Raw genomic sequence first — 27,567 nt, 5'->3', positions numbered from 1 at the left:
TGACAAAAATTCAAAATCATGTTTTAAGAAAATCAAATGAAACTGAGCTTTGAAATTTCAGAGAAATTTATCAAAATATTGCTTTTTTAACCAAAAGGCCACAAAGATGAAAAATGTCTAAATATTTCTCAATATTTCTAGTGGAAGAAAGATGAAACTATGCTAGAGGCTTATTTTTCATGAGGATATGTTATAATATGCAATATACTGCATTTTTTCTCCATCTGTCTCAAAGACACAGAAGCGTAAGTTATTAAGACTCAGATTTTTAAAGTAGCAGATGATTGACCTATTGCACCCAAATAATTTTAGCTTCAAAAAAAACAATTAAAAAATTATTTTAGTAACAATTCATGATTTGTAATCTCAACCTCATGAAGGTTGAGACTTCATGAGGAATCTTTAGTATGTTTTATAATTTAAGCTTCCCTGGTGGCTCAGCTAGTAAAGAAACCATTTGCCAATGAAGGAGACACAAGAGACATGGGTTCAGTCACCAGGTTGGGAAGATCCCTTGGAGAAGGAAATGCAAACCCACTCCAGTATTCTTGCCTGGAAAATTCCACGGACAGAGGAACCTGGTGGTCTACAGTGCATGGGGTCGCAAAGAGTTGGACACGACTGAGCACGCACACACATGTGTATGTGTATATATATATACATACACGTGTGTGTGTGTGTGTATTTAAGAGTTCTTACTCCATGGATTTAGAATGAGTATGCTTGGGAGAGTAATTCCATATAAATATTTGATATTCTTGCAAGTTTTTCCCTTACATTCATTTTTTAGGCGTAACTAGAAAGTGAAACCTCCAAAGGTTACATTTTATCTCCATTAACCTGGTAAATTAAGGGTTAAATCCCCCCCTCCTTCGGTCCCCCATAATACTCCCTGAATGCCTTCCTTTAGGCACTATATGGTACAGTTGCCAAACAGGAATGCTCAAATCTCATCATTCATCTTTGTTAGTTTATAAAAACCAAATGTGCATCTGGCATGTGGTCTGCAGGTCATAAAACTGCATGAGATTGACACCTTCTGAACTAATCAGTTGGAAATACATTTTTACAAGCCTCTCTGCTAACATCAATCAGAGACAGAATCTCATTTTCAACAGCCAAGATGCAGGGACGCATGGTTTGTTATTTTTCTGCAGAGTTTATCAGTAACTTGCCCAAGCAAGTGACGGATGCTTATGAATCTGGCTTCCTATAACTTGAGAAAACATTTTTCATTCTTTGCCTATATTCACATAGCTAGGGCTATCTAGTACCACTAAAGTTGATTATCCACTTGCCCAAATGTCTATTGTAGTAAAATTGACTTCGTAGATGAGCTTCTTAAAATCATCGACATTCCATTTTAGTCTCAGGAATATGAGGTTGGCTTAAATTGGTATTGGCGTAGAAGCCGTATCTAATAGAATTAATCATAAAAAAGACCTAAAGAAACTCAGAAATGTTCAAAACCCACTGAATAACAACTTCAATGATCAGTTAAGAGCCTTTCTTTCTCCAGGTTAGGCTTTGCAATATAAGTGGTATTTTGATATAAAGTAGACAATATAGTTTATGCTTCCTTCCACTTAATCCTCAGTATTATTGCTCTAGTTATTTAAAAATATGCTCTCATCTTTCCTAGGACTTTCATTGGTTTGTAACAGTGGTTGGCAAACTTACTTTGTAAAGGACCAGATAAAAAATATTTCAGGTTTTATGGGCCATATAGTCCCTGCTACAAGTATTTAACTCTGCCTTGATGAACTGATAGCTCTAAAGCAGCCAGAGACAATATGTAAATAAGTGGGTGTGACTATTTCTCAATAAAACTTTATTTACAAAAACAAGCTTTGGCTCAGAGGTCATAATTTGTCAACCTTTAGTCTTGCTTTTAAGTTTCTACCCTGCCCTGTTTCCTTTGTCTTTAAATAATTTTTTTTTTCTGGTAAAGTTAAACAATGCACATTTTACTAGATTATTAAAACGTCTGATTCCATCATTTCCTAATTTACACTCTATGCTGACTTTGACCTGCTTGTCAAAACTCTCACTTTTGTCTTTTAAGCAGCTATGGATAGTTTAACATTTTTTTCAAAACCTTGATATACTAACTGGATAAAAAGTCATGAATTTCCTTTGAATGAATTTTCATCTTCATTCTAAAGGTAATTAAAGCTCTTACCCACAGTATTTGGAAGTCTTTCTCCCTCATTCCAAGCTGGAGGTAGAGGTAGAAATTCTTTAAAAAATTAAAAAATATATATTTAATTTTATTTTTAAAAAGTGTCACGGCTGCTCGGCTGTGTCAGACTTTTTGTGATCCCATGCACTGCTGCCTACCAGGCTCCTCTGTCCATGGAATTTTTTAGGCAAGAATACTGGAGTGGTTGCCATTTCCTTCTCCGGGGGATCCCTTCTTCCGGACCCAGGGATCAAACCCGCATCTCCTGTGTTTCCAGCACTGGCAGGTGGACTCTTTACCACAGGCAGTACCTGGGAAGCGCCACTTGCCCCCCCCCCCCCCCCCCCCGCAAATATATCTTTACGTTTCTTCTTGGCTGCACAGCGTGGTTGGTGGGATCTTAGTTCCCTGAACAGGTATGGAACCTCAGCCCCCTGCAGTGGAAGCACAGTCCTGGACCACCAGGGAACTCCCAAGGTAGGATACCTGATGCAGTATTTTATCTCTGGATTTTAGAATCTTCAAAGGGCACGGGTATACCTTTTGTTTCTCTTTTGGGTCACCATTCTGTAACATACATGAAATTCATTTGCTTATTACTGAATCTGAATCATGTTTGGTTTTGCGTATCTTCCTGGTTTGTCTGATTAACAGACTTTTCCTCCTGGTTTGCATCATTTCAATCGTAATGACCCCAGGCTGTTTATTCTCCTGAATTCCCAATCCACAACCTGCCTTGTAGATATTTCCACTTGGATATTACACAGGCATCGAAAACTTAACATGTGGAAAAGGCAACATACATGATCTTCTCTGGACAGACCACTTTCTCTGCATTTCTTACTTCAATGAATGGCTCCGCTATCCACTCACCCAGGTTCTCAAAGTAGAAACCTGAGCGTCGTCCTTCACTCCTCTCCTAATTCACTCCTCTTCACTCCTTTTTCTCTGCACCTAATCAATGGCCAGCTCCTCCTTTTCCCTACCCCAAACATGTCCTAAGTCAGCTTTCTTTTTATTTCACTGAAAAGACCCTTCAGGCTACCATGGTCACCTCTTCACAAGATCTCAACAAGAGCTTGGTTTCCCAGGCTCCAGTCTTGTCCCAGCTATTCATTCTCGACACTTCTGTCAGAGTACTCTTGGCAGAAATCAAATGTGATTATTTCACTTCTCTAGGTAAAATGCTTCCTTTAATTGGTCCCTGCTGCTTTCTGAGTAGTTAGAACTCCTTAACATGGCTTATGAGACCTTTGTGATTATTATTTCCTCTGCTGGAGACCTCTCACTGCTCTTATCCCGGCTCCCTCCCCAATTCCTTTAGCAATCAGCTCAGACACCGGTCTCACCAAGTTCCTTGAGGGCCAATCTAGTCCACTGTTGTGGCTCCCAGAATTTAGGACATATTCTTTTTGGCACTGAGCACACATACAAAAATTTTGCTGAACAAAGTGAAGAATAAATTCAGTTCCTAGAGATTATGAGATCAAAACAGGCCAAAAGGATGTCTTAAAAGCACAGCAGATTTTTAGGTGTTTTTTTTTTTTTTTCCCAGGAACCACCATACTGTCCTCCATTGTGGCTAGGCCAATCTGCAATCCCATCAGTGTAGGAGGGTTCCCTTCTCTCCACACCCTCTCCAGCATCTATTGCTTGGAGATTTTTTGATGATGGCCATTCTTTACAACAGATAACCAACAAGGACCCACTGTATAGCACAGGAAACTCTGCTCCAGGTTATGTGGCAGCCTGGGAGTTTGGGGTGAATGGACAGATGTATATGTATGGCCGGGTCGCTTTGTTGTACATCTGAAACTATAACCACCTTGTTCATCGGCTATACTCTAACATAAAATAAAAAGTTACAGAGACACACACTGCTTTCTTTCATCACCATTTTCCTGTCCTCAGATACTCATGCTAATCCTTGAATTCCTTTTTCTTTTTTACTCTAATAGGTACTTTTACATGTTCTTGGTAAGTTGGACATTAGGCAATCCATACAATTGTAAAAAGTATTAAAAGAAATTATATGAAATACTACATATAATCTCAAAAGGGCAAGGCCTTATGTACTCATAAAGACAGATAATCCCAAATTCAGGAAGGAAAAGTTAAACCTTATAAACATTTCCCTTGTAAAAGCTTATCATCTGAAAACTTCTGCATGATGAAAGATGCCATAAACAAGGTTAAAAGATAATGAAAACTTGAGGTAAATTATCTACAACACACTTCATAAAGAGCTGATAAGTAGAATATATTTTTAAAAAATCCTTAAAATTAAAAAGGAAAAGTCAAAAAACTCCATAGAAAAAAAATGGTCAAGAGAAATAAATAAGCAACCAGAAAAAGAAGAAACACAGTCAAGGAGCATATATAAAGATCATCAATCTAACTCGTAATTAGGGAAATGCAAATGAAAACAATAAAAATGGAATCATTTCCACCCAGCAGACAAAATTCATATTTTTCATTTTGTTGGACAATTTTGCTTATGCACAATGATTATGTACAGACTATGAACATGGGGAAAATAAACACACTCCTACCCATGAAGTGTACAGTGGTGAAACTTAGTGTGAGGCAATTTGGCAGCAGCTACCAGAACTAAATTTAAAGCACCCTGTGACCCAGCAATTTCATTTCTACAAATCTGTTCCAAAGAAATATGTGTACATTTACACAAAGATTTATATGCAGATAAACACACATATACCCACACACAGATTCCCTACAGATCTGCCTTTATACCAAGAGCAAAAAAATAAGAAACAACTAAATGATTATTAATGGAGTAGTGGTAGAATTAATCAGGACATCTGTGCTTCTGTTATAAAGTAGGAGACAGACCTACACGTACTGACATGAAAAAAATCTCTTTGGCAGAATCAAATTTAGAACAGTACCTATCCTGTTCTCGTTTAAAGACATTAAGCGTGCGTCTAAGCTCACTGAGAAGGCATAGAGACCCGCACTCTGAGTTGTTGACAGTGGTGATCTTGACAATTTGTTGTTGTTCAGCTGCTAAGTCATGCCCGACTCTTGCGACCCCAAGGTCTGTCTGCAGCACACCAGGCTTTCCTGTCTTCACCATCTGCTGGAGCTTGCTCAAACTCATGTCCATTGAGTCAGTGATGTCCTCCAACCGTCTTGTCCTCTGTCGCCCCTTTCTCCTCCTGCCCTCAATCTTTCCCAGCACTGTGTATGGCTGCTAGTAATAATCCTGCCCAAGAATGCAGAGGTTCTTAACCCGGAGAAAGGGGGCACTGTCTAAAGAGGTTCTGGACAATGCTCTTTGTTGTTCTAAAGCTTGCAGTGGCAGCGAATGGTAATGGGTATAAAATATAGGGAAGACTGTTAGTTTCAGCCTGTGTGAATATTTTTCCTCTCCTAAAACTCATTCAAAAACAGTGGTCAAACCCCATGCTTCTGAAAGCAAAGGTGGACTTCTCTTTTCTAGAATGGGATTCTCCTGGGATCTAAAACTTCTGTGGATAATAAAAGGGTTCAGTTCAGTTCAGTCGCTCAGTCGTGTCCGACTCTTTGCAACCCCATGAATCGCAGCACGCCAGGCCTCCCTGTCCATCACCAACTCCCGGAGTTCACTCAGACTCACGTCCATCAAGTTGGTGATGCCATCCAGCCATCTCATCCTCTGTCGTCCCCTTTTCCTTCTGCCCTCAATCCCTCCCAGCATCAGAGTCTTTTCCAATGAGTCAACTCTTCGCGTGAGGTGGCCAAAGTACTGGAGTTTCAGCTTTAGCATCATTCCTTCCAAAGAACACCCATTCTCCTTCAGAATGGACTGGTTGGATCTCCTTGCAGCCCAAGCGACTCTCAAGAGTCTTCTCCAACACCACAGCTCAAAAGCATCAATTCTTTGGTGCTCAGGGTTCAGAGTAACCTAAATCTCTCCCCTGAATGTATGCTAACTCGCTTCAGTCGTGTCTGACTCTTTACAACCCTATGGACTAGTCCTCCAGGCTCCTCTGCCCATGTGATTCTTCAGGCAAGAATACTGGAGTGGATTGCCATGCCCTCCTCCAGGGGATCTTCCTGACCCAGGGATCGAACTGCATTGCAGGGGAATTCTTTACTGCTGAGCCACCTGGGAAGCCCCTCTCCTCTGCAGTAGGATCTCACGGAGTCTTTCAAAAAAAAAGTAATTTCCCCCCAAATCATCTGCCAGGATAATGTATTTCAAGGCTCTGATACTGAGTGCCACTCTTCATTCTGACATCTGGATTCTTTTTAAGAAGTACCCAGGAACTCTTATGGGCTTATCTTGTGGCTCAGCTGGTAAACAATCTGACTGCAATGAGGGAGACCTGGGTTCGATCCCTGGGTTGGGAAGATCCCCTGGAAAAGGGAAAGGCTACACACTCTAGTATTCTGGCCTGGAGAATTCCATTTGACTGTATAGTCCACGTGGTCACAAAGAGTCAGATACGACTGAGCGATTTTCACTTTCGGAACTCATAATTTCCTCCCTTCTCTTCCTCCTTCCTTCCCTCTCTTCCTTCCTTTTTTTTGTTCTTTTTTAAACCATTCCCCTTATGATTTTTTTTCTATTTTATTTACCTTTTCTTTTTTTAAAAATATATTCTGGAGAACACAACCATCTCATCCTCCTGCTAGAACTTTTTATAAATGTATTTTCAAATGTTTCCTTATTTTCATTTGGAAATCTCCAAACTTAGACTGCCTCTGTCCATTCATCACATTCATTCTGACGCTTACATTAAAATATCATTCATCATTTCCCTCTTCTTTGTCATTTCTAGCACACACACCTGCTTGCTTCTGCAGTTTGAATCTTCTATTTGTATTTTTCTTCCTCCCTCTCTCAGTACTGTTTTTTCATTTCTAAATAACCTCAGTTGAATTGTGCTTCTTTTTTCTACTATGATCAGACTCTGCTGCTGCTGCTAAGTCGCTTCAGTCGTGTCCGACTCTGTGCGACCCCATAGATGGCAGCCCACCAGGCTCCCCCGTCCCTGGGATTCTCCAGGCAAGAACACTGGAGTGGGTTGCCATTTCCTTCTCCAAAGTATGAAAGTAAAAAGTGAAAGTGAAGTCGCTCAGTCATGTCCAACTCTTCGCGACCCCATGGGCTGCAGCCTACCAGGCTCCTCCATCCATGGGATTTTCCAGGCTCTAAAGGTATTAAAAAAAACCTGTTTGAGGTATATCTTCCTGGCATATCCCCACAAAGTAATATTAATAACTCTGAAGGACAAAGAATAACTCCATGTACTTAAAAGTAAGAGGCATCATTCCTGGCAGGATTTATATTCTGACATTCTACCATCTTGCACAGAATTTAGGAAGAGGTTTAAGTCATTCTTGGGCCTTCCACCATCCAATCTGCAGAAGAAGACTTGCCTCTTATGCCTCAGGTATCCATAGGGGAGCTGTCTATTTGAGGACCGGACAGGAAAGCAAGATGTCAAAGGGAGCTCTGACCACATCTCTCTAATGAGAAGAACGATAGGAACATGGCAGCCACTGCCACAGATTACGTATTTTGGAGAAATCAGCTCATTCATGAGTATCTACCTTGAGTTTCTATAAAGGTAAGAGTTGTCTCTGGCAAGCTGTTGCATTTTGATGCTCGCACTGTGGGACCACCATATGGGGAGCTATTGAAGTCAAGACACTCCCTATCGAATGCGAGTCTTAGCAGTGTGACCAGGCGAAAGCAATGGTGCTTTCTGAAGTATTGGGGGAACTGGAGAGCTGCCTTGTCAGGCTGGGGCGTGGAAAGCATGCCAGAGATGCCAGCACTGACTTTCCTGTTCTCAAGTAAGAGGGGAGCAAACTCCTGGAGGCAGTAAAGGTGGGCTACAGTCCATGGGGTCGCAGAGAGTTGAACACAAGTTAGTGGCTGAACCACAACAAAGTAAGAGGGCTGGAATTTGGAGGGAAGGAAGGAGAGAGAATAGAAGAAAGTAACAGAACTCTACTAGCCATATGAAATGGTTATAATAAAACGAAACGCTATTGATGGCTATTCATATTCTGATAGAATAATCTGTTTTTCTGCCCACCCACCATCCTTGGGGAAAAAAAAAAAGTGAAAGTAAAAGTGTTAGTCGCTCAGTTGTGTTCAATTCTTTGCGACCCAGGGACTGTAGCCCTCCAGGCTCTTCTGTCCATGGAATTCTCCAGGCCAGAACACTGGAGTGGGTAGCCATTTCCTTCTTCGGGGGATCTTCCCTACCTGGGGATCAAAACTGGGTCTCCTGCATTGCAGGCAGATTCTTTACCATCTGAGAGACCACGGAAGCTTCTATCATTCTTACCCGGAGATAGAACTTTTCTGCCACTAGTAAGCAACTTTCTCTCTCTCTCTTTCTCTCTTTCTCTCTCTGTGCATGTGTGGTCTATAAAGTTCTTAGAGTTGTGCTCTACAAATTTGCTCAGACTAGACTATGAAGCATTTAATTTTTGATTCAAGTCAAATCAACCTCTTCATTTTCTCCTTTTTTAGTTGCTTAATATGTTAAATGAAACTACTTAGCAACTTTCTGGCTAATTCACTATTTTTGACACCAAATGTAGATAACGTATCTATCATGGCACAGCTGCCACACGTCATAGAATTTCAACTACAGTCCTTATTTTAAATGTTCTGTTTTACTGTCCTCATCTAACAGTAATGGCAATAATATCCTCAATCACCAGACTATGTGTCTTAAGTTGGTGTTTAGTGTGAAAAATATTGTCTGTATACACATAACCCATGCTTAAGTTCAAGGAATCCTCTAGCTTGGGTTATAAGGCACCCAGGTTATAATCTTAGGGTGTAACAAAGCTGGTGCTGAGGTTCCTTCTCAGAAGATGAGAAAAACTAGGTTAGGGACAGGAATACAAATTATATGAGATAAGCAGAGAAGCCACAGGAGGTCTTCTATCAGGTCCGATTTCCCCTTGGAGAGGGAAGTCTAGAGATAGCAGAGCTTCATGCTAATAAGAATAAACAAAGAGGGAACGAGGCCAATTCACAGCTGATAAATTCTGAGGAAAGAGAGAAACCGCCTTAGCCGATAAGGACACTAAAGAGTTGATCAGCCCCTAAATTACTCTGCAGGCTCTGCAGACTGGGCCCTGAAGTTTGCTTCTCTCTGCCAGAGGTGTAACCTCCTCAGTGTAATCTCTTAGAACACGAGGGTGAAACATCTGATCAAAGAGGAAGGCAAGCTAGCCTTCTTCCCAGGGGTAGGGGCTTCCTGGGAGGGAGGGGAAGGCTGCTGTATGGGCGTGCAGAGGACTGATGCTGCAGTTTCTGCGACAGCACCGGGGCACAGGGAGGCGAGAGAGGCAACTGTGTATTATCAGGCAGAAAAAGCTTCGAGGGCTAAGGACCAAACACCTACATCCATCAGGACAGACAGCAGAGTGCAGAATTTGTGGCTCAAGTTTCTTGACAGTCCATGTTAAAGGAGCACAGGGAAATGAGTGAACAGTTAGGCAGGAACGGAAGAGTGGACAGATAGCTGGGGATGAACGGGGAGAACTGCAACTCGTAGTCAGGAAGATGCGAAACAAGTAACATCTGGTTTGAGAATGACTCTGTGTGTTGTGTGTGTGTGTGTGTATGTTGGGGGCAAGGAGGAGAGCTGAGACTTGGTTCTGACCACCCTGCTTCCTAGAGAACAGTACAGGGCAGGCCTTGTTTTACTGTGCTTCCCTTTAAGGGGAAGATGTTGCATTTTTCACAATTCCAAGGTGTGTGGCAACTCGAAGTGGAGCAAGCCCAACGTGCCATTTTCCCAACAGCACTTGCTTACCATGTGTCTCTGTCTCATGTTTTGGTAATTCTTGCAATATTTCAAGGTTTTTCATCATTATTATATTTCTGATGGTGATCTGTGACCTTTCATGTTACTACTACAACTTGCTTAAGGCTCAGATGACGGTTAACATTTTTTAGCAATAAAGTATTTTTATATTGAGGTATACATGTTGTTTTTAGACACAATGCTACCACACACTTTAACAGGCTACAGTATAGGGTAATTTAACAGTATCCAATAGGCATAACTTTTATATGCACTGGGAATCCACACCTGCCACATTCACATGACTTGCTTTTTCATGACACTTGCTTTACTGTGGGCATCTGTCGGATGTTATGTCTGCTCTATTTGGAAAGGAAAGGGCCACTTCAGCCTTCTCTGACAACCTTTTATGAAGTCCACCTAGTCAAGGTGAGCACTTTGAAAGCGAAAGAAGGAAAACTGGATAATGAGAGCTGCTCCTTACAATGTAACATAGCCCTGGCAATTCACAAACATTCTTTCAGTGCTTCCACAAACTCCTTTATGCCTATTTTACATGTGAAACACGTGAAGTTTAACCCAGCCAGGATCTTGTCTACGGTCATATAAGCAGTACGAGGTGGAGTGATGCATGTGTGCTCAGTACTAAGTCATGCCTGACTCTTTGCGACCCCATGGGCTGTAGTCCACCAGGCTCCTGTGTCCATGGGATTTTCCAGACAAGAATACTGGAGTATGTTGCCACTTCCTAGTGGAGTGAAGACCTGACTCCAAACCTGCTCTCGTAACCATCACCGAACTGCCCACGTGGACACTCCCAGAAGGGCAGGCTCAATGAAGGTGGAGGAAGGGAAACACGCATAGGGCAGGTCACACGTGGAGCAGGTGACCAGAGAGGGCTAGACAGAAACTACAATAATTCCTCCTGAAAAACTCAGGCCGAAAGGGACACCAACAGCGAACAGCTCCACCGCTGCAGACGCAGACACTCACTCTCACTCTCTATTCTCTGAGATCGAAACACACCAGCACAGAGGATGGGCACAACGGGAAAAAAATAACTATTTCTTCACTCTGGGCTTACATGGGGTGGAATATCATACTCCTTTTCACAGGCTGTAAAGTTAAGGATAAAAAGACCCTGGAAGTACAGCTTCAAGGGGATTGCTTTCTCTTCCTGGCCTTTCAACAGAAGAGCTTGGGAACTACCTTGCATCTTTTGGTCTGTTCCATTATTAACATACTGCTCTTGAGCTCCCAGTTCACAGGGCCCTAAAAACTGCATCAAGGAGAATCATCACCTGGAGATTAGGACAAGAAATGGAGAATAATGTACATTATACAGTAGCTTGGTTACCTTGCCTTTTCCCTGAATGATAATAATCTTGCATTTGTTTCAGGGAAAACAGGGAGCAAAATCATTCCATCAGCACTTATACATTTTTCAATCAATCTAACCTGTGGGGATCAAATTTTTTTTTTGGTAACAGATAACCATGGACCCACGAGAACTTATAAACCGCGTTCTGGCACAGGCTCGCCTTCCCGCTCCGCATCTCTTACCTCCCTCATTGTCTTTGCTGTCAGTGCAGAGGGTCTCCATGGCTACGTCGCATCCTGCTCCTCGCCACCCTGGCTGGCAAACACAGTGCCAGCCGTTTTGGTCTAGCGTGCACCTTCCGTTGCTGTTGCACAGACCGGGGCATCCCTCTGTCAAAAGAGACAAAGAAGGACAACACAAGTGATTTGAGTATTTAAAGTTTTTGCACCTCAAATAAACAGATGAGGGACACTTAGTGGGAACAGGCCTTTTGAAACAGCACAAATACTGTAATTGCACATGGATAGAAAGAGCAACGTAATCTAAGGAATCTGATTCTTATCCAAGTGGCATCTTTGATTGGCCTGACCCTTGAGACACCACTTACCTGTGCAGGACAGAAATGTCTGCAATGACCCACTAAAATTGCTGCAGGCCAGACAAAATTAACTTACATTTTTTTTCCTTTAGCGAAGCAACAAGGTTGATCATTAAAGTGTGAAAAAAGCGTCACAGCGAGATCATTTCAGAAGCTCTAGAACAGATTTTTAATCTGCTGTAAACATTACTGGTCATTGGTTAGGACACATCTTCTTAAAAGTGCCTTGTTGCTTTCAAAAATTCCCTCTAAATTTAAAAGCATGAATGCGTGGGTACGTGGCTATGAAGGATGTTCAAAAGAGAACGTTAATTTTATCTGGCCTCAGAGTTGCCATATATTCATGTGAAATTACAGTGCATTAAATAATTGCACAAAGTATAGGCCAGTATCAATGACTATACTTTATGCCGAGAGTACATTCCTTTTCACAGAATAAGCAAAGCCCAGGAAATAGTGAAGCAGCTTAGCATCTATTCTAACAAACATTAGGATTCAGGCTGCATACGGATGGGACGGGACTGACAGGATTTCCAACTAAATGTAATAGCTGTGCATATCTGATTACTCAGGACGGACGAAATGAAATACCATAAGGACCACAGTAAAACATCGAGAGACTGAACAAAACACGGTAGTGACGTGCTTCAAGACAGAGCGCAGAAGAGTGATAGTTAGTGACAATCTCCCTAGAGCTTTTATGCTGTTACCTTTATATCCTATCTTGTCTGCTTTTATGGGCAAGGAGGGAAAATTTGGGAAACAATGAAAATAATTTAATATATCCAAAATCTATAATTGTTTCAGTCTAACATGACATTAAAAAAAAAACAAAAACAAATTCTGCCACTTCCTACGGATGGTAACTGGCATGCAGCCAACATGATCTGTTTATGAGCATGACACTAGGGTAGGTTCTGGTGCTCTTCTCTATGAGTGTGACATGGCACTGACAGAAACGAGGGTATAAATGCTCTAAGATGGCAAGGATAATGGGCTCTTAACCAGATCTCTTTGGAAAGAATTAATTTATAATTTGGTATAAAGTATATATGTATATGAGTTAATGCCTGCTCTAGCAGTTGGGGGTTTGTTCTAGCTTCTTATAACTAGAATGCTTGTTTCGGTGACCAAATTTAAGGGAACCATCTCTTTAAGGATGTTTATTTTAGGTCTGTATTAAAAGAATTATTCATATAACTGGCTTTCCCTCCTTCGCTGTGGAACTTGAAAAGATCTCAAAGAGACTTTCTGTCTCTTCAGATTAGAGTTAACAGAAAGAAGACTGTTTTGACAGTCCCTTGCGGCAGGGTATGATGAAATTAGACTTACGGACGCCATCAAGTCAGGAGAATATTAATTTTGCTGCTTCTTTTCTTTCAGACAATTACCGTCTGTTTTTATGGATTATTCAATGCCTAAAAGGTAAATTTTCCTTATGGATGTCTCTGTTGTGTTTTTAATGAAAAAAAAAAAAAAAAAAGGTTTAATTGCCCCAGTGACAAAGGGACGCAGCAGTTGACTTGGGAAGTTATTACATGAAAGCCTGGGTACTGCCATGAATAATTTCATATTCCAATGAAAAGCACAAACAAGGAATTAAAAAAAGGTAATCTGAGGAGCGAGGGAAAGGGACTCTTCTCTTCTGAAAGATACGGTTTTCACTTATTTCTATGATAACTGAAGACAAAGAATCTGCTGTTTTCTGCTGAGCAGAGTTATCATTTTCGTTCTCTAGAATGCACAGTATTTTGTAGTTTTTTTTTTTTAAAGAAAATCACAAAACATAAATTATGATATCACATATATTTTGAAACATTGAGATAAAGCCAAAGGAGTTTCCATATGAGGATAAATGAGATTTCTCTCAACATATGTTAACCAGAATCTTCTTTAGATTGACAATTTCTTATTCTGTGATAAGAGTGAGCGTTTGTGATTCTTTGATTTAGAATTTAAAGCTTATGAGCTGAATTGCCAAGAATGAAGATCTTAAAGCCAAAAAAAAAAAAAAAAAAAGAAACCCAAAAAAACTCCATAAACAAAAAACAGCAAATATACTGTTATCTTCAGTTTTTGGTTCCAGTGAAGACTAATGCTTTTACACAGGAATGAAATCTGTGATAACCCAAAATTATAAAAATGAGACACAGACACTGAAGTCTCAATACTTTAAATCCAAAGGATTTCACATAATGTAGGCCTGATTTATCATTTACAAAAATATGCAGGAAAATAATCTATTTTCATACCTACTACAAGCTAAACATGGTTATATAGAGATATATATGGAGATATGTCAACAAAGAGCAAGTATACAGTACCTTTAACTATCTTATCCAAATAGTGAGCTTGAGAAATTAAAAAGGAAAAAAGAACAGACAGACATTTCAGAAGTGTCACACGGGACAAGGAAATTTTCAGAATTTACATGCAAATTGAGCAGCTGCAGCTGACATCAGACATCACACGACAGAGATGCACTTCATATCTTCTACAAATGCAGTATATTCCCATTTTAGCAAATGCGGTCACGATTCCAGGAAATATTCAGCACTTTAAGGGAAAGTGTGCAGGTAAACTAACGCTTCCTTTTGCAGATTATTTGGGACGGACCCATTCCGATTCTTCCTAAGATTATACCTTCATAACTAAGTAGAACAAATGGAATCAATTTTTGTCATTAGAGAATTTTGGAAATTTACAAAACTATGAGATTTACAAATATCAAACTTTTGGAGGGGGTGAGAAAGTAATTCTCTTTCAGTTTGTTTTGAACAAAGTAGTTTCATAAGGGTTACATGGTGGAAGGGCAGAAAGAACACACAGCAGCCCTGGGGGAACCCTGATACATTTTCAGATGCTTTCTTTAATCTGTGACATACACCCACAGAAATTCTACTTCATTCACCTTCTCTCGAGTTGCTTGCATATTTACAAAAGATCAAACTTTAATTGTTAATAATAAAACAAAAAAGCAAATGTAATATAGTATTATGAAAAAGGCATGCATTAAATTCTATACGATTTACCCAGCAGCCCTTGACTACTTGTCGGATGGACAATGATGTAACCCGTATGTAGCCCATTAGGAAATACAGACTGTTCTAAGATCTTGTTTCCTTTCAGGATTCATACAGGAATAGGCTCTGTTTCTCACAAAAGCTTTGCAGGAAGAGTCAGGACGAAGACTGAAGTCTCTTACTGTACCTGTCCATTTAATCTTTCATGAGGTTACAATTAGCCTACACCTTTCCTCTTGAACAGAAGCATAAAAATCCCTCTCTTCACTCAACAGAGAGACCTAATATATTCTTAATAAGCCTCAGATCTTCTTGCTTTGTCAAAATTCATGCATCTTTAATGATCTAAAATTGCTTTTCAAAGACGCTTATGTTGATTATTTTTCATTACTGACATATGCAAGTGGTCGCGGAACTCTTAACAGAATGATTTAAACTATAACTTTCAGTTGAGCGACTAAAGCCTGGCAGTTCTGTCACGTGCATAAACAAAACCATAAATGGTTCAGACCCATCTGCACCGTTTATATGAAAGGATGCTTCACTTTGCCACAGGATTCCATTAGAGGCTTCTGAACTGCATTTAAAAATAAGCATGTTTACCGCTAACTGACAATATATTGTGGGGGAAGTGAAGGAGGGGTTCGAGAAACAGTGTCAGGCACTAACCTGCAATTATAATTTCATAAAATAATTGTTTTTCAAGCATTAAAATACAACTGTATTACTGTATAACATCATTCATGTAATTTCTTAATAATTCCTTCCAAGCGTTATATAACCCAGTAGAGTCCCATGAGTGCTCGTTTGATATGGAGGATAAACAACGTGCCTTAAAACATTCTGGAGTTTCTGGTTCAGCCAGGTTCTAGGGAATTATTAATACCACTTATCAGAGTTGGAGAACAAGCTTTTGGCTTTTACATCAGGTCCACTTCAATTAACACACAACAATAAGGAATTAATCCTGATCTGGATTAGAAGTTCTAAAGGAAGAATAAATCAGAATCCAGCCAATCCTATTACTTTCGCAAACAATCGATTATGCAAAACAAGGAATTACAGGTAAAGGAAGGTTCGTCATTGGACCAAGAGAATGTCAAAAGTGGAGATGAAATTAGAAAACAGATTTAAAGTACACAGCAGGTCAAATTTTACACAAAGATTTAAATATTAAAAATGTTTAAGACACATTTTACAAACCGACCATAAGAAAAATATCTGCACTGCGGAAAAAATACCAAAATTTGTCATTTGCATTTTATATCATAGGGAATAGTTGTTAGGCTGATAGCTTAAAACTAAGAGAGGAAGGAGGTTAAAAAAAAAAACCAACCACTTTCTACCTTTTGGCCTTGAAGAGTAAAATGTCCAACAATACCACAAGAGCCTGGCTCTAAATAATGAAGTTAAAAGAAGATGTCCATATATGAGGTTCAAAGAATTATTAAAAGTAATAATTGCAACAATGAAAACATCATTATATAAGTCAATACAGGAAATTATCAGAAAAATGCAGGCATGTTGTAAAAAGCCATTAGGAACAATAATCATAAAAATAATACAGTATATTTAAAAATTAATACACCTAATAATTGCTGAACTGCACATTAAGTTGCAAAAAAAAATCACTTTGAAAATGAGTAAGTGTATTCTGACATTGAAGGAAAGTTGTTTCTGTTAGATCTACTAAGAAGTTTTAAATTTGCTTTATAGAAGAAAACTCTATTTATAAATATGAGTGCTTGACATATAAAATGGAGCCCTTGGAAAAAAACTGTTCCGTGGTAAAATGTTGTATTCATAAAACACTTTACCTGGAGTTTTGATTATTTATCTTTTTTTTTTTTTTTAACATTTCACATCATTTATTAATGCAGGACACATTAGATCCAAAATCTGCATTTTTCTAAGCATACTATGTTTGGATCTTTCGGATTTTTCTGCAGGTTTAGGTTATTTATATTTATCTTTTAAGAAGACCAAATGGGGCATAAGTGGATGAGTATTACCGTATTTTCTGTAAGACAGTGGTTTTTAATCTTTTCACGGTCTCAGTTCTCTGAGAAAAGTGCTGGGAGTTACGGATTCTCCATAATCTCTGGTTTCTCTCCCTGCCCCCTGAAAAAATGCACAAAAGCTCACAAAGTGCTGCTTATGACTTGAGCATTTCTGGAGCCCTGGTTTCATAGCTGGCAAATTATGAACACCTGGCTGATGTATTAATGATGCCTGAATTTCTAGCTCTAAGCACTTCATCATCCTCTCATTCAATCTCCACCACAACCCTAGGATGTAAATACAGCTGATACGGTAAATACAGCTGAAGAAGGGAAGAGTGAGGCAGGCTGCGTGAGGTCACAGGCTAGCCGGCCGGGCTGCCTGGCTCTGGAAGGCAACCACTGTCACAATGCCTCTTCTTAGACATTTCAGTTCAGTCACTCAGTCGTGTCTGACTCTTTGCGACCTCATGGACCTCAGCACACCAGGCCTCCCTGTCCAAAATCAACTCCCGGAGTTCACTCAAACTCATGTCCATTGAGTCCGTGATGCCATCCAGCCATCTCATCCTCTGTCATCCCCTTCTCCTCCTGCCTTCAATCTTTCCTAGAATCAGAGTCTTTTCTAATGAGTTGGCTCTTTGCATCAGGTGGCCAAAGTATTAGAGCTTCAGCTTCAGCATCAGTCCTTCCAATGAATATTCAGGATTGATTTCCTTTAGGATTGACTGGTTTGATCTCCCTGCAGTCTTAGACATTTATAAACTAACAAAAAATTTTTCTTCAGTAGAAGAAATGGATGAAAGAAGCTCAGAAGTACTGTGCAATCTTTCCTGACCTCACGTGAATCTCAGCAGATAATTGTTTCCCAAAGTCACAGGGTGGTACTCCCACGTTTTTGACACCTACGTGGCTTACTTGGCAAAGTGCACAGAACAGGTAAAAGTGAAAGTGTTAGTTGCTTAGTAATGTCTGACTCTTTGTGACCCCATGGGCTGTAGCCTGCCAGGATCCTCTGTCCATGGACTTCTCCAGGCAAGAATACTGGAATGGGTAGCTATTCCCTTCTCCTGACCCAAGGATCAAACTCAGGTCTCCTGTATTGCATTGCAGGCAGAGTCTTTACCATCTGAGCCACCAGGGAAGAACGCAGGTGAGTGCTGGACATTTAAAAATGGAGCCCTTGATCTCCAGATGCATTGGCTCATCATGGTCTGAACTGTCTCTCTTTCAAAATCCATTCGGATACACAGTCATCCCGGAACATAACAAATGAAACCACCGCTCTGGTTTCCAGCTCATGCATGGGGAGTCCCTGTCTACTTGCTGGTACAGGTGGGCAAGGGCTCAGTGAAATCTGAGACGTGGGAGAAGGGTGTGGCTCAGCAAAAGAATTGTTAGTATACGATTAGCTCATAAACCTCCAGCATCACCAAACCAAATGATTAGCACTGTATCCTCGTCACACACTCCCCTTGAGGTGCTTCTTTTTAAAAAGAATGCTTGCTCTTTTCAAGGTCCCTGTTTACAATATCTTTCCCTTTACTTTTGGGGAGGTGGGGTGGGGTTGAACACAGAATGATTTGCTCTTGTCTGTACCACTTAGCAAAGGACATGGATTCCACAGACCCCTGGGAAGAAGCCTGCTCACAGTCTTGTACCATTTTGCATTCCCAACATGGAGAGTATGGAAGAACAGCACCTTTTAAGAAATTCTGCCTACATGTTGTTGCCCCATTTGCTTATCTGTCAAAATTATGTGGAGTTCCCTGGTAGTCCAGTGGTTAAGACTCTGTGCTTCCAATGAGGGAGCGTGGGTTCGATCCTTGGTTGGGGAACTAAGATCTTACATGCTGCATGGTGTGGCCCCTTGCAAAAAATATAAAAAAACCAAAATCATGGGCAGACCTCCTCCCTCCATTTCCGCTAGCTAACTGATTGTTCTCATTTCCCCCCGAATATGTCTCATGGATGAAGTCTAGGAATACAAACAGCAGGCTAAATGTAAAAAAAGAGAAAATATCCAGAGATCAATTCATGTCAGTTAAGACAGTCCAGGAAATCATAAGGCTTTAATGATACATAGACATATGCGAACTGACCTGTAAACCTTTCCCATTAGAAATACAAACTCTATGGCCATGCTAATCACTGTACTCCCATTGCTCATAAGGGATTCTTAATATCTGCTGAGTAAAATGATTAAATGTACTTATTATGGTATTCCTACTCTGTCCTACATGTGTCTGCAGCTTTTGAAGAAATTCTCTGAATAATACAAAGATTACCTTTTGTGAAAGAAGCATATGTGAAATACCTCATTTTACATCCTTCCCCTCTCCTTCATCCATCTGCTCCTGTCCCCTTGCCCATCCATCCTAATTGTGTACAGCACTATTAACAATCACTAGCCTTGACCGACTGTTTCTATGTGCTGAAAACTATGCTAAGCATTTAACACGAATTGGCTCATTTAATTTTTACCACCTCTTTATTATCTTCCCTATTTCTCAAATGAGGAAACTGAGACACGGGAAATTAAATAACTTCCTCCAGGTCAAAATGTTAGCAAAGTAGCCAAAATTTCCAAGTCCATAACACTTAACAAAGAAGCTCTATGTAGAACTCGGCATACGGAGAACCGTGTACCTGGGTAAGGCAGACCATAAGCACATCTGTTTTTGGATTATCAGTGAACTCACTTGAATGAACAAATAAGACGAAAAAAATGAGGAAATCCTCAATTCAACATCAACAATCAAAAGGAGAAATGGGCAAGTTAGGTTAAAATCCAAAGAACTTGAAATGTTCGTTTGTGAACATAGTCTCATACGTGAGGGTACTTTATGTAGTTAAGAAACCTTTATAATGAGAACTGTTATAACCTGTTCTAAAAATCCCAAGTTTGGGCAACCGACTGGCAGGTTATTAAAACTGAGGGATAAACCAGGGAAAATGAAAAAAAAAATGAGTTTGAAAAATTAAAGAACAGAAGCAGTTCGGTGGATGCCTGCTATATATAAAAAAAAAAATCAGCTAAGTGATAGCTGCAAAGAAGACTGCTCCTTTAAAAAAGACGTCAGCGGAGTGTACGTGCCTGTTTGTGGGGGAACTGGGATATCTGGAGGTCTTCCTGGAATAAGATTGATTCCGACTTTGTTTTCCCCTCACCATCAAACTGATTCTTCAAAACACAGGGAAGAAACAAAGGGAAACCAAGTTGCTGATTTATCTCTATTAGGCAGCTCACGAGGGAAAAATATACAGTGTGTGTGTATTTGTATTTGTTGCTGAGGTGTGTAGTTATGATCCATTCAGTGTTTCTGCTGTCAACCATGTGCCCAGTTGGAGCATATTCAACAGGACAGTATTTTCACTGGGCTATTGAATTCACTCCTGGGGATAGCCTAGGTACAGGGAAAGAACATAGAATCTAGAATGCTGGAACTAAAGTCTTAGGGGCCCATCTCTGAAAGAGGGTAATTCAGTCAATGAATCCATAATAAAACACAGACATATCCTTTACTATGGTGAATACTGCAAAGGCCTCGGAGTCAAAGACAGATGTTTATTTAGCCTTGTGTGTTTTGTAGTACTTAAAAAATACAGTCTTAAAAAGTAATTCACATTAGTATGTCATTAAAAGTTGTTCGTAGGTATCCTTCTTTTAGATTACTCGTATACCATTTCTGTAGGATGCCAGAAAAGCTACAGTTTGCAAATAAGTACATATGAAATCCATTTATTCCAATCAGCAACTGTTTAAGTCAGCGTGCAACCTGCATACCCATTGATTTGATGTTCCTTAATTGGTACCCACTGCACTCTTTCATTACTGATTACCCTGTCATAAAGAATTACAACACTGACATAATTTTAAACACTGCAAAACAATTTACTCAGGCTCCTTAAAAACACGTGTTCCCTCACCATTGAACTCTCATTCTAAGATTGTGATAAAACATTGCAAATACTTTATTCTATTTAGGAGCATCAATTAGCTTGAATTTTAACAACTAGCAAGTGAGTTCCAACAACTAGGTTGTGCCAGTAGAGAAAAACAGCTTGTGCGTGTGTGAGCACATACGTGTGAGCACACACACACGTGCACGTGTTCTTGAAAGAGCTTTTGCTCCTCTAAAATTGGCCGCATATTTCTGAAAACCTGCTTTAAATAAATTGTCTTTGAAAGTTTGCCTATTTCATTCTTTTTATACATTGGAAACCTGGTGAAACAATTACCTGTATAATACACTGCTTCTTGCACGCACCTACCTAAGCAAAATACTGTTCTTCAGTTAGGCACACTATTTATGCCAAGACATTCCAAGAAAGTGAAATAATATTTTTCCTGATTTAAGTCTGCACAGGAAAAAAAAAAATCTAGATTCTATGGAAAAGGTGCTTTGAGATACACCAACATTTTCAAGTCAGCAGTGCTGAAAAAGTGCCAAGACAAGCTGCAGAATTTTGTACAGACAACTGGGAGAATAATATTTGGTATCTTCCTTCAGTTTAGAATTTCATGTCTCACCATAGAGGACATCTACATAACAGAAGTCGCAGAGAAGCAGGCACAATACAGACAGCACCAGTGATGCTGGCACGCACACCGACTGCAAGAGAGATGACTGTTGTTTGGCGTGTGATTCGGGATTTCTGGTGCAGTCTTTACACATGGCATGATTTCATCTACTGGACCACATACATAAACATGGAGTAACACATGTCTCCTTCAGATTTTTACTTCTTGTTTGACTTCAGTGAATGAAATAAGCGAACCCACATTTCCTTATAATTTCCTAGATTTAAAAAAATCAGGTATATTTTAGTACCTGGATTTGCAAACTAAGCTATTCAGAAAAGTTCTTATATATGAAAATTAGAATACAAATGTATTGTACACTAAATAAGTATTTGGATCGCTAACATCCTGACACAATTAACTTGGTTATTGCAATTACCAGGTGTTAGTCACTCTGTGCCTTTTTGCGACCCCGTGGACTGTAGCCCACCAGGCTCCTCTGTCCATGGGATTCTCCAGGCCAGAGTACTGGAGTGCGTTGCCATTTCCTTCTCCAGAGGATCTTACCAACCCAGGGATCAAACTTGAGTCTCCTGCATTGAAGGCAGATTTTTTACCATCTCAGCCACCAGGGAAGCTTTTACTGTAATTACCAAAGTGATGTCTTGCTGGTAGTTCCAAGTCTTGTGGCAGGAAAAGCACAAAAATCATCTACTGATTTGGTCAATATCAATGAGTTTTAATTTCTTATCTACCATTATTACTTTTGCCTACTATAAAATTTAATATTTAAGAAAATTTATAGAATAAAGTGTAAATGAGTATGTAAAATAACTAGGTCTTTCTGTTGTCAATTTTTAAAACTATATCAGGAAAAAAACAAAGCTGGATAATCCATTTAATTTGCTGAAGATAAACAAACTTATTTGGAGAAAACTGGATAAATGGCTCTTTTCAAATGTGATTTACAGAGAGCGTATTTTTTCTTTAGCTGTAGCTGTGAGAGTGTGTGCACAGATTTTACCACTTGTACTTTGGGTATTAAACTTTTCTGAGACCTTTTTCATGAGCTGATACTGGTTACACAAGTCATCTATGCACTCTGTATGAGTGTTTTTCCGTGGTCAAAGTCTATACATAGTATTCAGTCTACTGAAAAATAGGAAATAAATTTAACTTTTAAAAGGAAGTGTGTAGAGGGAGTTCCCTGGTGGTCCACTGGTTGAGACTGCCTTCCAACGAAGGGGCCTCGCTCCCCCGTCAGGGAGCTACTCCAAAACATAAAACAGACGTAATACTGTAACAAATTCAATAAAGACTTAAAAATACTAAAACCTTAAAAAAAGGAAGAGTGTTGTGTTATCAGTAAATAGTTTACAACTTTCTTTTACCTAAACTGTTTTTTTTGTTGCTGGGATTGTTATTTTTATTTTGGCAAGCTATGGATCCTATTACCAGTTATAATTTTCTGAATAGAAAGTGACATTTTATTATTAACACATTACTGACATTGTTATCACTGCATCTGTTTCTATGACAATTCAATCTTATGTGATAGGTACATAGATAATAATGTATCTTTATCACACAAAAAAGTTCACTTTCACCTATTCTGCTATATACATACAAGGTAAAACAAACAGTAATTTAGGAGACGGCATAGTCTAGTGCTTAAGAGGATGGGCTTGGGAATGGTTCGTGTGGATTTGGGTTCTGGTTCTATTACTTACTAGCTACGCATCCACAGAAAAGTTTTAGAACCTCTGTGAGCCTGGGTTCTGTCCATGGAGATTTGAATAGATTCTACTTAATAAGATAAGATAATGTACACTAAGAACTTTACACTGTGCCTTGCTGATGCTAAGTCACTTCAGTTGTGTCCGACTCTGTGTGACCCCATAGACGGCAGCCCACTAGGCTCCCCCGTCCCTGGGATTCTCCAGGCAAGAACACTGGAGTGGGTTGCCGTTTCCTTCTCCAATGCATGAAAGTGAAAAGTGAAAGTGAAGTTGCTCAGTCGTGTCTGACTCTTCGTAACCCCATGGACTGCAGCCCACCAGACTCCTCCATCCATGGGATTTTCCAGGCAAGAGTACTGGAGTGGGGTGCCATTGCCTTCTCCGACACTGTGCCTTAGCACACAGTAAACACTTGATACATAATAGGTACTATTAGTCAATCTTTTAACTAAAGAATATAAAAAGGACAAAATTACGAAGTGACTGGTATCTTTTAAGAGACACCAGAAAGAAAGGAACCTGACTTTAAGCAAAACACCTCAGGACCGCCAACGATCTATTTTCATAAACCAGGAAGTCCACTCTGCCCCAATAATGTCAGGATCAGATCGGCTGCCACATGTTCCACCTCCTCACGATATACTCCCTTTTAATGGGACCATCCTCCAACATGAACAGGCTAGATCCCAAAGTGCAGACAATCCTACTTTTACATTAACAAGTTTTCTTATTGTCTCACATAACCCTCAGATGGTACAGATGCACAGTTCCTAACCAAATTCCAAATCAGCTTTTTGGAATAAAGAACACATCACCACTTGTCCTTATATATTTTGTGTTCCCTCAGTAGTGACTTGAGCAACGTACATTAATATTTTCTACAGGGCTATAAATCTGCGTATAATCTGCTCATAAACTTGGAAATGCAAGTCACTTTTACAGTAACTACTTGGGAAGTAAGACATCTAGATATTCTATTTTACATGCATATCACAATCCCCAGACTACAATTTTGCTGAAAAATTTTCATTCTGTTCTTCATTATGGGATGTACTGAGCAGGCCTGACAGACTATACCTTGCTAACTTTTGAAACAGAATGATCTGAGTTTGTGTATCACCATTCCTACAAACAGGAGGAAATTCCCTGTCACTTGGCTGAGCAAAGCATTCCCAATAGCTTGTCGTCATCATCATGGGCGCTACGCTGGTACACCCAATTGAAATGGCCCGTCTAGACTTTTACTATGTGGCTTGAACCTACACTGGTAGCAGATCAGAGAATAAAGCTTTTGGTGGCATGAAAGAGTTAGGGTATGTGCAGTAACCACATGGAGAGTTTTCTTTTTGCTTTTTATGATGGTTTTTTTTTTATGTATGGTGAGTTTTTTCCCCTGCATATGCCAATGTATTTGGAGTGGGTTTCTCGCATGCATAATAATCACTACTGGGGACTCATCTTAAAAGCCAAGAGCGGAAGTGTATGTGAAAAGCATTTTACACTTCATTGTTCATGTGGGGACTAATTAATGAATACCTAACGCCATTAATTCACAATTAGATCACTTATGTTTAACCGCATGCTTTCTGTGCATACATATATAAATATTAATTTTGGATAGAATGATAATCATTCAGCTTCATAACAATTAAACAGCTGTAACCTGTCTCGTGTGTTAAGTCATGGAGCTACAGGCAAGCTCCAGAAGCAGATGGTCTTACCCACCCATGCTTAATGTTACAGACTTTTTAAAAAAAGAGGTGTTGACAAATCAGAACAAGGAGGCATAGTTTTCATGCAAATCGGCCCATTTGCAATGGAGATTACCCTAAAAACTAATTTGGTGTATAGGAAAAAAATTAAGCTCTGTTGTTAAAGGAAGACATTATATTCCATTTGGATATAACAGATTCCCCACCAACATAATTATTTACTAATTTCATTCAACCAACAGCGTTTAATGGAAAAGCAGCTGGCAAAGTATTCATATTTATGGGCCTCCTCTGACTGCTCCTTAATTTATCCAAGGCACATGTCTGTTAAACCCCAGAAATAATAGCCATATTTCAGGCAGCTGTTTTCCAGCACCACTAAAGAGTACTCAAAGAAGAGAGGGTCAATGAACCCATCACGAAGAAGAGCAATAGAAAAAAATTGGCTCGAGTCACATGGTAATCTGTGAAAATAATATGTTAAATATGAAAAGGGAGAAAGGCCATGGCTTTTGCACCAACTAACACCGTAACTGAACTTGTATTTGAAAACCAAGTAGGTGGAAAAGGAATGGTTTCAAGACGAAAAGAGGCTATTTTCAATTTGTCACATTCAAGAAACGACAGACAGAAGTTCCACCATTCAAAGGACACTGAGGTATCATTGCAGGAAGAAATAATCACGTCCCTTAAAATTGTGGGCTTAATGTTTCCACCCTTACATGACACTAAATGCAAAGTTCTGATTTTTTGTTTACTCCATTAAGGCAATAGGATTTTTGTAGATAACGAGAATTACTTAAAATTTACATGAACACTTCATTAGGTGACTGGTAGTCTATGGTTATCTGTCTTCAGTTTACTGAAGATGGTGACATATTCATAATCTGGCTCTACTGTCATCTTTCTCTTCCTCACGAATACTATGAAAATATCAACTGATAACATATTATTTTGCACTTGGTTTCACTCCCAAATGCCTTGGAACTAAACTCAATAAAAGCTTTTGATGAAGAATTTAAAGGAGCATCTTTCATCTTTATTTCTGGTTAAAGGGTATATCCAGTCAGTGGTGCTTTCAAACTTCCTCTACACTAGATGTGGTGGAAATTAAGGTATTAGATGACTTTTAAAAGACGCAAATTGACAAAGTGTTCCAAACTAAAAAAGAGGCTTTAGTATATTAGTGAAGGAACACAATCGCATAATAAAACATTATGCTATACATTTGATGTGCTACTTAAGTGGTTTTTATCCTGATATCCTATCTCCTCATAAACTTTTAAAACTATAGCATACAGCATTTTAATTCAAATGAACAGATTAAACATCTTCTTTGTGATAAAAATTATAATTTATAAATTGTTTCCCTAAGACATAGAACACTTACACAATAACTTATTTTGAGAGACTTAAAAAAAAAAAAACCTCTAAGTTCATAGTGGGAATAAACACAAAATGGTAAGAAAGGAGGGAACTGGTTTGTCGAGGTATATCTCACGGTCTGTCAGGTTATTTCAATGACACCTAAGTGATCATAATACAGTACAAATAATCACTATTTTCTTCTACTGCTCTTATTAGAGAAAAAGAACAATGGATTTAACCCTCCATTTTTTTTTTCCCCTGAACACACACTACCTCTAAAGCCAGAGGGCTTCACAGTAAGCTGAGTAGGAGTAAGGTTAATTTACAGCAGCTCTTGGGACTCAAGCTACACCACAGGAAACAGACTGGAGGAAAATTTGTGTACAAATAACCACCACAGGACAGAATTCTTTATCATACAGTCGACTCTAAAGAATGTCAAGAATATTTCTTCTAAAGAACTCAAAACTCTCATCCTTACAGGCTACATGTAAATCATCTAAATGGAAAGATCTATGTTAAATCCAGATACACTTCACCACAATTATCTACATTCAGAGCTGACGTTTAGAAGTCCTAAAAATGCCCCTTTTCTAAAGTATAGAAATACACGCAACATTTCCCAAAACGATGCTACTGTCACTGGGATTTACATCTGAGCAGCACGGCTCCGTGTGAGTAGACTCTCGGCTTCAGGCTGCTGCCTCTGAGGGTAAACACAGCAGGAAGGACCCGACAGAGGAGCCTGTGCTCAGTTGCTCAGTCGAGTTCAACTCTTTGTGACCTCATGGACTGCAGCCCGCCAGGCTCCTCTGTCCATGGGATTCTCCAGGCAAGAATACTGCAGTGGGTTGCCATTTCCTCCTCCAGGGGATCTTCTCAAATCAGGGATCAAACCCGCATCTCCTACATCTCCTGCATTGGCAGGCGGACCATTTGCAGCTGAGCCACCTGGGAAGCCTCAGACAGAGAACAGTGGAACTCAGATATCTGAGGTTCATAGCAAAGGATGTGAAGGGTATGAAGTTAAGTGGGCCTCAGGAAGCATCACTATGAACAAAGCTAGTGGAGGTGATGGAATTCCAGATGTGCTATTTCAAATCCTAAAAGATGATGCTGTGAAGGTGCTACACTCAATATGCCAGCAAATTTGGAAAACTCAGCAGTGGCCACAGGACTGGAAAAGGTCAGTTTTTATTCCAATCCCAAAGAAGGGCAATGCCAAATAATGCTCAAACTACTGCACAATTGCACTCATTTCATACGCTAGCAAGATAATGCTCAAAATCCTTCAATCTAGGCTTTAACAGTA

General features: G+C 39.6%; 1 protein-coding gene across 17 annotated transcripts in view; it reads right to left on the bottom strand.

Moving 5' to 3' along the window:
• Positions 1 to 27,567, bottom strand: part of TENM3 (teneurin transmembrane protein 3) — a 2,452,009-nt gene that overhangs the window by 84,189 nt on the left and 2,340,253 nt on the right. For 9 of the 17 annotated variants that reach the window (XM_086379882.1, XM_086379881.1, XM_086379885.1 and 6 more), the window contains 2 exons: positions 14,213 to 14,239; positions 11,533 to 11,679 (listed from right to left, as the gene is read on the bottom strand). In XM_086379882.1, the coding sequence (XP_086236008.1) occupies positions 11,533 to 11,679; positions 14,213 to 14,239 (174 nt within the window). The remainder of the gene's footprint in view (positions 1 to 11,532; positions 11,680 to 14,212; positions 14,240 to 27,567) is intronic. The other 8 variants (XM_086379887.1, XM_086379890.1, XM_086379891.1 and 5 more) reach the window with 1 other exon arrangement.

The sequence above is a fragment of the Bos grunniens genome, chromosome 27 (genome assembly GCF_055505025.1).
Source record: "Bos grunniens cultivar Pamir isolate PY7600 chromosome 27, Bosgru_T2T1.0, whole genome shotgun sequence".
NCBI classification, from domain to species: domain Eukaryota; kingdom Metazoa; phylum Chordata; class Mammalia; order Artiodactyla; family Bovidae; genus Bos; species Bos grunniens.
Note: the sequence above shows the minus strand (reverse complement) of the source record. Positions and strands in the feature narration are given on the sequence as shown.